Below are 12,747 nucleotides of genomic sequence, written 5' to 3'. Positions count from 1 at the left end.
TTATAGGGGCTTTATATCCTTTGTGTCCTGTTGCTGAAATGTAGTACTGTAGCAGCATCAAGGGGAAGTGGTGGCTTAGTGGTTAAGATGCCAGTTCTGATGATCAGAAGGTTGGAAGTTTGGCAATTGGAGCTGCAAGTGCCACATATGATGTGAGCTCCCATCACTAATAATAATAATATATATTTGTATCCCGCCTCTCCCTGTATTGGATCAAGGCGGGTAACAACAAACATAAGAAGAATAAAAATAAAACACAACAAGTAAAAACATAGGAAAACATATAAAATCCAATTCCCTATCTCCCTCCCACCTTAAAATACCATTAAAAACGACAGTTCCCAACTGGAGAGTGAACATTCCGAGGAGGTCAATTTGGGAATGCCTGCCAGAAGAGATCTGCCAACCTAGCAGTTTGAAAGCATGTAAAAGTGCAAGTAGGTAAAAAGGCACCACTTCAATGGGAAAGTAACAGAGTTCTGTGCAGTCTTGCTGGCCACATGATTGTGGAGTCATCTTCAGACAACACTGGTTCTTTGGCTTAGTAATGGAGATGAGCACCATCCCCTACAGTCAGTTATGACTAGACATTCATGTCAAGGAAAAACCTCTACCTTTACTTTTGCAAGATTTCTTCAGAGGAAGTTTGCCATTTCCTCTGAGTCTGAGTGCCTAAGGTCACCCAGTGGGTTTCATTGGCTGAGCAGGGATTCAGAGTCTCAGAGTTGTCCCACTCTAACACTAAATCACTACACCATGCTGGCTCTACAGTGAAATGTACTACAGAAAATAGTGTGATAATCAACTGATGTATTACAGAATTAGTTGTAATCTCTGCATACTCCAGTGCCAGATAACCTTTGCTGTGATTCAGGGAGATTTTAGAGTGAAATCCCAAAGTTTGCCACAGCCATTCAGTGGAGGATGGTGACTCCAGTTTCAGCAGAGTGATGAATCCACTCAGAGTTCTAATCCAAACTTTAAATAAGTTATCCAGGATGCTTAAACCTGTCTCAGTACTATGGAAATTCTGGGCAATGTGATTTAGTTTTCTTTGTCAGACAACAAACTACAATTCCCAGTTCCATAGCACTGAGCTATCACAAAGTGGTGTCAAACTGGATTATTTCTTTATGGAAGAAGTCGTAGTCTATCAGAGACAGAGTTGGGAAAAGTTACTTTTCCAGCTCCAGCACCCAGAATCTACCTTATCAGCAGGGCCACTGGCCATTCAGGCAGGTATGTATGTATTTATTTATGTATAGTGTTCTGGTCCAAAATAGTTACTTTCTGAAACTCTAGTTCAAGGGGAAATTAAGTCAATGTGTCTCTCTGTGCAGGCGCATTGCATTCCCATTACTAGATATTCTTTGGTTCTCTTTGTGCTATTGACCATCTCAGAAAAGACGATCACCTAGAGTGAGCAGTGGAAAACAGGCTGTCAAGTAAAGAATAATGAAACTACTTACACAAAGCTAGTTATTATTTTTCTGGTGTTTTTGTGATGGGGTGAATGAGATGAAAAGGGATATTTCATAGACAAGCGGAAATGTAAGCTATTTATATACTGAAAACTGTCTAGGGGGTATGATGATGAAGGCATAGTCCAAGTGTAATAACATTAGCTAAATGTAGCAAATAGGAAGGGCAACACTGTCTCTCCCAAGTTATGATTCGATCAGCCCCCACAATGTCCTTGTAACATTTTTACTATTGGAACATAAGAATAATTTCCATCCTCTGTTTGTTTTCACAGCCAGGCTCATCTCACTCTCCCCAAAGAGACTGAGCACGACAAGGCTTGACTAATATCCCATTGGATCATTTCTTTTTTTTCCCCTCAGATATCCCAGCCCAGCTTTATGAGCATCAAGGTTTTTTTTCTTAAAGAACAAAAATCTCTCCACCCAGCTCCGTTAACCAAAGCAAACTGAATAGCAAATGCATACTGTTCCTTCATTTGTAATATGCTTATTGTCTGAAATGTTAGCAGAACATCGCCTTGGTTATGTTTGATCAAACAGCAAGGAAATTTTTTCCCTTAAGGAAAATATATGCACACACATACAATTTTAAAGAACTATAGGGCATGGGAATCTATGAAGGTTATGTCAAAACCATGATAGGAATGATATGTTTGGAGAAAGGATCTGAAGGAGGCTGGAGAACTGGCATCGTGTATTAATACTGTGTAAGACAGGTGTAACATAGCATAGCATTTTACATTTCTATACCACTTACCTGTGAACTCAGCACTCTCTAAGCAGTTTATAATCTGTAAGACAATTGCCCCCAACAAGCTGGGTATTCATTTTACCAACCTATGAAAGGATGGAAGGCTGGGTAAACCTTGGAGCTTTGGGGCCGAACTCAACAACCTTGTGGCTATGGTACTAGTATTTAACCACTGTCCCATCAGGGCTCCTTATATTAGTCACAAGGACAGGGATACGAGAAGGGCTATTAGTTTCTTTAGTAAACACCATGCTGCTGTTATTGTGTGCCTTCATGTCATTACCAACTTATGATGACCCTAAGGCTTTTATGGGGTTGAGAGTGCATGACTTACCTAAGGTCACCCATGGGTTTCCATTGCTGGGCTGGGAACTGAACCCTGATCTCCAGAGTCATAGTCCGGTGCTCAAATTACTCTGGCTTACCATCAATATATAGATCTCTTTATGAGATACCATCAGCAAAAATGCAAGGAGTTTACAGTTTGGATTTAGACTGTGTACGAGACAATGACAGAGGGAGGGCAGGAGGGGGGAGGATTGTCAAAGACAGCAGACAAGATGAAGTGGGGCAAGCTATGTGAACAAAGGATGGAAGGAGAGAAATATATATACAGAAATAGCAACTTTCTGCATATCTATATATACTTTGACATGGTGTCTTGGATCTCCATGCTTGCCACCACAGCAGTTAGGATTTTGTGTTAAGGTTTCAGCTCATAAGGCTCTTCTAATAATTGCTGTGGCACTTAACCTATCACACAACTGATTTGCATCCCACTGGTTTCACAGAATCCTGTACCTAGAAAAGATCACAAGGCTAACAGATCTCATGACCTGTATCATCCCCTTCAGAGATCAAAGCATAGCCCTCAATGCAGCAGAAAGGGGTATCCCACAATAAAACAGGTTCAGGGCACTTCACTCCAGCAAGTAACCAATTAGGACCCTGCTCTGGCTACAAAATGGCTAATCGTGGCATATCTGATGAATTATTTGGAGGTTCCAGATAAGCAACACAGGGGCCTTCAACCTTTCTTATCTAGATTAAAATATGGCAGAACCACTCGGGTACCACTAAATCAACATATTGCAAGGGCTTGATCTGGGCACATTTTGACTCTTCATGGCCAACCAGGCTACTTTGCGCTCACCAAGTTCATTTATCAAACTAGCTTTTGCAAGGTTGACCAATTCAGAAATGGACAGATCTCCTTGTCATTCTTCCCTGGCAGGCTCTCGCTGGAAAGCTATGACAAACCTAGAGAAACAGCCATACTATGAGGAGCAGGCCCGCCTCAGCAAGCAACACCTGGAGAAGTACCCAGACTACAAATACAAGCCCAGGCCAAAGCGCACCTGCTTAGTAGATGGCAAGAAGTTGCGGATTGGTGAATACAAGGCAATCATGCGCAATCGACGTCAAGAGATGAGACAGTATTTCAATGTTGGGTATGGGTCCTACATGGCATATTATATTTACTTTAGTCCAAAAAATGTGTAGTAAAATATCTTCTGATGCATGGGCACGATTCCAGGGTTTTTATTTTACAAGATGGTGCAGCTAAAGTGTCCAAGAAGCAGAAATTTGAGATAGATGTTTTGTGTATCATAGCCTTGTGAGCAACTCACTTCATGAGACTTTAGCAGACATCCATTGTTTTCCTAGTTCAGGATGATGCAATTAAAGATTTGAAAGGGATGCCATTTTCTTCTTCACTCAGCATCTGCTCACCCAGTCACTTTAGTACATGAAAGCTGTTGGACAGGGATCAGTAACTTTGGAAGTTCTGAAGCTTGTTGAGAATTTTGGAGGGTCAATTTTTGTAAGCAGGTAGTTCCCCACTGAAAAATTCAAGGAGATTCAAGACTAAGATCAACCAGAGGTTTGCTTCCATTTAAAAAAATTAAGATAGTCAAATGAAGGAATGGAGAGCATGTTGTACTCCATATGGTGTTGGAATGTAAATTTCAATAGAGGTAGTGATCATGGGCAACGGTGATACTTGATGCACGTTACAATTAAATTACATCTGCTCTGCAATAAATTTCACAAAAATTATTATTACATTAAATTCATTTATTAGGAAATTCATTATTAAATCAGGGTCTACTATCCTGATTTATGCCAGAGGCATCACTAAGGACTGAGGGGTGCAAACCATATCAAGTGACACCTCAGAGGGCTGTGTCTCCCAATGCATTGGTGGGAAGGGGTGTCTTATGGATCTGGCGGCTCTGCTGATCCTGTGGGAAAGCAAGTCTCCTCCCTTTCCAGGGGCTGAAAAAATAGGGGCTGCATACAGCCTGTAGTATATGCATTGCCCATTCTTACTTTTGAGAATGCCTCAGTCACAAGCTGCTTCTGGTGTTGGAAGGAAGCTGGATTTGCCCATCCACTACCATGCTCATGATTGACTTTAAACATCACCCAAAATCATGACATTTGTAAGCTCAGCTTTCAGTTTCTTTTATTAAAATTTGTGGGTCAGAAAACAGGATGGGAAAGAAGCACCCCTCTCCTGCTGTTGTCACTGGAAACTATTATTGGGGTCATATTGCTTCTGAACACAGAGATCCCACCCAGAAAACAACCATAGACAATTGGACAAGCTTTGGCCAATTCCCTTTGAAAGGTACCTTTGCAGACAGTAGCTTTTACCCCATCTTGTGGCAGTGAATCCCATTAAGTAACTAGAGGTGGCATCTTCAACAAAATGTTGCAGTGCAGAAGGTTTACACTTACCGTTGGAATGACCATGGTATGATCATGCCTCAGCCTTCTTTCATAATAGTTCAGTTCATTCCTCTATCCCAACCAGAATTTGGAAAAGTCATTTATTTGGATTGCTTATCTGAGAATGTGTTTGGCAACAAGCCAAACTTCTCCAAGACCAATATGTTGCCTAGTTCTCAACGTCGCTTCTCAACAGCTATCAGTCAAAACTATATGGACACTGGGCATGTTCAGTCTTCATTGGGATATTGAGAATATTGAGAATGTTCAGTCCTCACTGGGCCTTATCCTCTTTCCCATTAGGTATCCTTCCCCTCTACATTTTTTGTGCCTCTGCGTGCTTTGGGATTCTCCCATGCCTACTGATATCTCCTGATATGTGCATAGATGGTGATGATTTGGCTGCATAGTTATCATCAGAAATAGATATACTGTGTTTCCTGTTCCCTACCCTGATTCTATTGGACAGAGAAAAGAAAGTATTTCTTTATACACTATGTGCAATTAATTTATGGAATTCACTGCTGCAAGATTTAGTGATGGCTGCTGCCTGCATGGTATTATGGCTTTCAAGGTTGATATCTGAATTAATGCATAACCATCCCAAGTTAATCGCTTTTGAGTCCCACTGATTTTCCAATATGGGAGTTTAAGTGCAGGTTTAAATCTCTCCTGTTGAAATCAAGGAGACTCTAAAATGCTTTACTGTGACTGGACTGTGCCCAATGTTTTTGGAACGAGAGCCAGCTGTTTGAGTCTGGTTAATGGGTGACAGGAACGATGAACGGAGATGAATCTGTCCAGCTACTGCTAAGTGTCACCAGGCAGTTTTTTAAACAGCTACAGTGTGCATTGTTGTAATAAGCAGCTCAGCCCAGAAATCTGAGCCGCTTAACCCTGTGGTGTTGGCACGTCCAGCGATCCCACTGGTAAGCGCTGAAACAAACATAGGGAAGCTGGCCAACCCTTGGCATCAGGAGATTAAAAAGAGAGGGAGGGGAAGACCTTTTGGAGGAAGAATAGGCAGCAACAAAGCTTCCAAAATTCCACTTATCTCGCCAACACTGATGCTTGACAATGTTAGAAAAAAAATTAATCTTCCAAGATTTGAAATGTTATTCAACTTCCTTGAGCCTGCCTAAATCTGTCAGAAGGGGGGAAATGGAAGTAGTCTGAATTATGGGTTTAGGGAAAGGTGTGCCTCAACTGAGGTGTTTATAACTAGAAGAGAACGTAAATCAGGAGTTGATCTTCGGTTTTCTGAAGAATGTGGTATTTATTAAGATGTAGAGCTAAAGCTGTGTCAATCCTATACCAAACTGATTGACTGATTTCAGTACATTTCATTCTTACTGTGCATATGATCTGGTTGAAAAACTATGATCCTGTGTGTGTGCCTTCCAGTCAGCTGTCAACTTAGGTTGACCCCATGAATTCCATAGGGTTTTCATAGGCAAGGAATACTCAAGTGGTTTTGCGTATTCAGGCGAAATAAGGATTTGTGAGTAAACATGGGTCTGGTACATACCAGTGGGAAGTGGCGTGGCAGTGGCTATACTAGGGGTTGGGAGTGTGCAGCAATCACACGCTCCCGACCCCTAGTATGGGTGGGCAGAGGCATCATGATGCCCTCCTGTCTATACGGGGGGGGGGGGGGTGCCATGATGCCACTGATGCCACGCAGCGTCCAGACGTCACTTCCAGGAAGTGACATCATGGTGGTGCCATTTCTCCTTTACGGCACTGCAAAAAAGAAGCCACTTAGAGCCGCTTCTTTTTGGCAGTATGCTGGTGCTGCGTGGTGCAGCTGCTGTGGCACTGACAAGCAGAAAAGACGGGCGGCACAGAGCTTCCCGTCTATACCACGCCATGGTGTATTTGAGGCTGCAGAATCATGGAGGTGGTATCACTGAACTGTATTCATCTGTGATGACACAGTGTTCTCTGATGTTACAGATGTGCAATGTTTGAACCTATGCCAGACAATGCCATAACTAACCCCCCCCCACACACACACACACAGAGTCTTCACCTACAACTGAAAAGTGTTGCAGTTGTTTTTATATGAGTGCTTAGTTGTTAAAGTCCATTAAAGGTAACAAATGTTCACCTCACCCAGTCCATTGTTGTTGCTGTGTGCCTTTCCAACATATTGCACCACTAAAGCAATATCATGGGATTTTCTTGGCAAGATTTGTTCAGAGGGGATTTGCCTTTGCCTTCCTCTGAGGCTGAAAGAATATGACTTGCCCAAGGTCACCCAGTCAGTTTCCATGCCTTAGTGTGGATATGAAGACTGTTTTTCCAGTGTCCTAGTGCAACACTCAAACCACTACATCACACTGGTGTGAATTATTTTCCCTAATCCATACATGTGCATATAGCTCTTTAAAACAACAACAACAGTACTGATGATAGTCCGTGTGAGAAGTGACAAGACCAGAAGCTGTTGGTTTAGCATTTTCACATCATCTTTAAATTCAGTGAGACAGATTAGGGCTTAGTTCCCCAAAATGATTAACTTCAGAATATGGCCTCATTCCCACTTACAAATAAATCAGTTTGTGATCCGAATCAATGGATCAGTTAGACAGCGGAGCATGGTTCATACTACATTTGCCCCACTCACATTTTCTTGTAAAATAACCCATTTGTCATTCACATTGACTAATGAATCGATTCAAAATGGACCCTCTGCAGTGGGTTGCTGATTGTTGATCGCATCATAGGAAACTGATCCAGATCCACATCTTGTTCAACCTTGCGTTGAATCAATCAATAAATAAAAGATAGTTCTACTAGCCTATCCTCCTCCTTGCCATGCTAGTTTTCTATATGTAAGAATTTGCAAGGATTTTTTTAAAAGAATGTATTCATTATATTCTACACCAGCTGGAGGCTCCAGTATCAGTGGAATGATGAACCTACTATAGGCTTTACTTCAGACATTAAAGAAATTATCCATGGAGCTGAACCTGTTCAGGAGTGATAATGTTCAACAACTTGAAAGGCCTCCTTTAAAGTTTGGACTCAGCCCATACATGGATTCATGGCTCTGGTGACATTTGACCCACCCGTGACTATATCACAAACATTGTGTAACATATGGCATTTTGGGTAACCAAAAAGGTGGAAGAGACTCACCCTTGTGAGTGCCACACTTCTAGTCAGAAGTGGTGTATGGCCCCAAAAAACTGTGGGATCATTGAAAATTAGGACAAGGAGAGTAGCTGCAGTTAAGAATCAGAAAAACAAAATAGAACAAAACAGGTCTTTTTTCCCATAGTGAAGCTCCTCCATCTCCTCTCATCTTACAGCAGACCCACAACTTAGAAAAGTAACTTTTTGTACTATAGTTCTTGGTAACCTTTCCATGCTCTGCAGCAGCTAATTCATTCCGGGGCTTACTCTGAATTATCCCCAAAATAGATTCACCACTTCCCAGCTCAGCCAGATAAACCCACTGGGTGACCTTGGTCATACTCTCTCAGCCTCAGGGGAAGGCAATGGCAAGCCCCCTCTGAAGAAACTTCAAGAAAACCCCATAAGTTCACCTCAGGGTCACCATAATTCAGAAACAACTTGAAGGCACACCACTACCACCACAACAACAACGTTCAGCAGCTCCTTGAAAGTTCCACATAAAATCCAGAATCCACCCACACTGCAGAATTCTAGCATTATAATTCCTCTTTAACTGCCATAGTTCCATCCTATGGAATTGTGGGACTGACAATTTCAGGCGGGGTGTTGAAAATTTTCCGCCTGAGTGCTCCAGTGCCTCGCCAAATTTGAAACCCCAGGATTCCTTGGTGCATTATAATTCTGTAGTGTGAATGGACCCCTGGAGTGGATTCCCCCACTGTACTGAAACAGGAGCCAACAGCCACTACAGATCTGGTCTGAGCAGTCAACAGACTATCCCAGTAGAATCAGAGCTAGCAACATCATTTTTCTTAAAAAGATAACCTGTGTGCAGGCAAAGTCAGCAAACATCACATATATAAATTAGTCCTCATTCAAAAAGCTTTATACAGGACTATACATTGACTGTACATCAGAACAGTGCTTTTCAGTTAGACTGGGAAAGAGGTAGGTCTCACTGATCGTCCGTCTCTCCTTCCCAGATAATTCTGCTTGTCTTGTTATGATACATGAATAGATCCCTTCTCCTTGATGACAAGAAGCAAAAGACTTGGAAATGTAAGAATTTCAGTGCCAATCCTGCCCCAGAGGTTTGCAGAATTGTAAAGGACCAGGACAAGGTTTTGCTCTCCATTCAGCCTCCTCCTCTCCAGGGATTCCCCTCTTGTCTCTCATGGCAAGGCTTTCCATTGCAGATGGACACACCTTTGATGACATTACAATGTGAAGCATGTTCTGCACAATATTATCGCAATTGAATTAGTCCATGCTGCAAGACAACAAAAGGAGCATCAATGCTAAACCCCTTGCTTTGCAGGGACCCTGGAGCTTCTGAAGCATATAAACACAGCCACCGTTCCAAGATTTGAGGAAGGAATTGAGAAGCACAAAAATAACTGGTCTTTTTTTTAAAAAAAAATCTGCATCCATTTCCAAGATGTCAGTGTCTCAAAAAGGAGAGCTTTGCGCATATTGTCTGGGTAATAAGTCTTTCCACTCTGTGCTTGCTTAGGAAGGTTATTACAAGAATTGTCTCCATCTTATGGGAATATCGAGCCAAAATACAGAATTGGATCAGACTTCTGGATCAGAGCTTGAAAAAGTTTCTTTTCAGACTACGGCTCCCAGGATCCCATGCACATGGTGGTCTGTATAGGGTATAAGAAGCTATGTTACACCTGATCTCTGCATTCTTGGAGCAGCATGGACAGTTTGCCATAGCTGAATGCATATATATATCTGCATTATCTGAATGCAGCAAAATCCAAGATAATAAATTGTGGTGATACTTTTATGAGATCAACCCAAATGCACAGAACACTCATGCAATTTCAATGCTCACAGGCTTTTCAATCAGGCATGGATGTTAAAAGGGAATAAAATGCGATGATCAACAGCCATAGACCTGCATCTTTCTTGAGATGTTAATGCTGAGTTTAAGGTGGTGGTGGAAGGAGGTTTGCTGTAGGTAAAAGGATACCTCTTGTTGACCATGAGGCATTTGAGACATAAAAGCAAGACAAGGCAGTAACACCCCCCCCCCCCACACACACACACAAACCATTAAAAACCCAGGCAGTTATCTACAAATTCTCATCCTGTATGAGGCAACAAACCTCCCTCATGTCATTCTTCAATCAGTTCAAAAATGTTTCAGGAGTGTGATTATAACAATAATTGTAGTTAACATCCTTTATTTTGACTGTTGTTTCTCTGCAAGGTTGCTACAGGCTGTGTACTCCTTAGCTGAAACGCTTGGGACTAAAGGTGTTTTGGATTTTGGGGCTTTTCAGATTTTGGAATATTTGCATATACATATTAAAATATCTTGGAGATGGGACCCAAGTCTAAACATGAAATTCATTTATTTTTCATGCATTGGCATCACTAGGAGGTGGGGTGTGGACCACTTCAGGTGACACCCTTAAGGGGAGTGACACCACTGCTCCTCAGTCACCTACATTTTGGCAGAAACAGGCTGTGGCACTCATCTGCTCCCCTTTAAAATGCTTTAAGAGATGTAGGAAGTGGGTGGGGGGGACTCAGTGAGAGGAGAAAGGAGTGGCCCCAGAATTGTTTAGAATTAAAATTTCAATTTTTTGAAATTTTTGAAATTTTTATTCTTTTAAAATTTTCTTTAACAACATCACATTTTAACCAAATCTTCACTGTGTATATGTAAATACATTTAGGTTGTACATAAGGTATTGTAATTTGAAGGTTTATGTCAGAACAATTAGCATTACACTCATATACATTCAGTGGTATATGGGAATTATGTAACTATAGTACAAAAAAGCATTACTAAGGTTTCTATATGGTGTGAAATGGGAGGTCAATGGAGAAGGGGTGACACCATGAGTTACCGCACCAGGTGACACCAACCCTAGTGACACCAATGGTTTCATGTACACATAGATTGAAGGTAATTTTATACAATATTTTAAATAATTTTGTGCATGAACCACAGTTTGTGTACATTGAACCATCAGAAAGTAAAGGTGTCACTATCACAGCAAGCCATGAAAAAAACTTTCAGATTTTGGAGCATTTCAGTGTTCAGTGTTTTCTTTTCCCCCTGTTGAATGTGCACAAAGTGATAGCAGAGAAGCAGGGGGAGAGGAGGTTTTGCATGTTATATATATTGTTTGGGATCATCTGTGACCCCAGAACATGAAGTTAAGAGCTTATGAGAACAAATGGACCATTTATAAGAAAACACATTTAAATTTCTTTTATGTTCCTCTTTCAACAGACAGCAAGCACAGATTCCTATTGCAACAGCTGGCGTAGTCTACCCAGGAGCCATCGCAATGGCTGGAATGCCCTCTCCACATCTGCCCTCGGAGCACTCAAGTGTATCCAGCAGCCCAGAGCCTGGGATGCCTGTTATCCAGAGCACTTATGGTATCAAAAATGAGGAGACCTCTCATATCAAAGAGGAGATGCAGACCGACGACATCAATGGTGAAATCTATGATGAGTATGATGAAGAGGAGGATGACCCCGATGTGGACTATGGCAGTGACAGTGAAAATCACATTGCAGGACAAGCCAACTGATAAGGGGTCTCAATTCTTGATGTTGATCTTGGAGGACTTCAAAGGAAAGCCCCAACTGGTTTATGACCCAGTGGCCAAGCACATGAACTTAATCCTCAAACACTGACTGTTACTTAAAACTCTTAGTCTTAACTAGTTGGGACGTCAGCTGATGAATAGACATCAGACCTGCATCAAAAACTTTTAAAAAGCAAAACAAAAAATTTAAAAGAGACAAAGGCTCAGAGAAAGAAACCATGACAAGGAGGACAACTCATGATGGCAAAAATGAAAAAAAAAATTAAAATAATGGACAAAAATAAGCTATGGGTAACATAATGCCAGTAATTCAGCTGCTATACCCAAGCACTGAAGTCTTACCCGTTCAACCTTTTATTATTATTTTTTTCAAATAAACTTTATGGCTGTTTGTTCTACAATGTTCTAGAAAATTCTCACTCAGGTACACAGTGCCAACAAGTGGCTTGTGAATGTGTTCTGTTGTTTTGTGCTACAGTTTAAAGAAAAATAAGATTTTGGGGATGGGGTGAGGGATCAGGTGCCAATAATGCACCTGACCAGGGGGCAGGGTGGGTGGGGAAAAGATGATAAATTTTTTTATACGTTCCCCTTCAACTTTCCTTTCCTCATTCCAGAAGTAGAGTTCATGGTGCTTATGATTCTGGCTAGAACATGGGGACCACACCAGTTTTGGCCCATGTGGCATTGCACAGTTATTGCTCAGGGGCAAGGAAGAGATCCGAGGGCATGTTATGGAGCAGCTTCAATAAACAAGATGGCTCAGCAAGTCCAAACTGGTCAGTATGCAGGCTTTAGTAATGGAAAAAAGGCTTGCAAATTTTCTCAACTGAGACACTCCACTGAGGAAAAGAATCAATTTGAATTTTTTGTCTATTTGAAAATTTTGTTTGCTTAAAAAGGGAAAGGAAAACCCAATACCTTTCTGTAGAAAGAAATATATTTTGCACAAAGGACATTGTTCCCTGAGCAAAACATTTTTTAAGCAAATGAATTTTTAACCCACCACCACCACCATAAAAAGTCCCAAAATGTGAAAAATCAACAAAAA

At 41.4% G+C, this 12,747-nt stretch overlaps 1 protein-coding gene across 7 annotated transcripts in view; it reads left to right on the top strand.

Annotated features, from left to right (window-relative positions):
• Positions 1–12,205, top strand: part of SOX5 (SRY-box transcription factor 5) — a 454,554-nt gene extending 442,349 nt beyond the window's left edge. For all 7 annotated transcript variants that reach the window (XM_089527613.1, XM_089527612.1, XM_089527609.1 and 4 more), the window contains 2 exons: positions 3,470–3,686; positions 11,372–12,205. In XM_089527613.1, the coding sequence (XP_089383739.1) occupies positions 3,470–3,686; positions 11,372–11,678 (524 nt within the window). In that variant the 3' untranslated portion in view covers positions 11,679–12,205. The remainder of the gene's footprint in view (positions 1–3,469; positions 3,687–11,371) is intronic.
• Positions 12,206–12,747: the final 542 nt, after the last annotated feature.

This window comes from Sceloporus occidentalis, unplaced genomic scaffold, assembly GCF_023333645.1.
Source record: "Sceloporus occidentalis isolate IW3139 unplaced genomic scaffold, rSceOcc1.0.p SCAF_5, whole genome shotgun sequence".
Classification (NCBI taxonomy): Eukaryota; Metazoa; Chordata; class Lepidosauria; order Squamata; family Phrynosomatidae; genus Sceloporus; species Sceloporus occidentalis.
The sequence above is the reverse complement of the archived record's forward strand: the minus strand, read 5'-3'. Positions and strand labels throughout refer to the sequence as shown.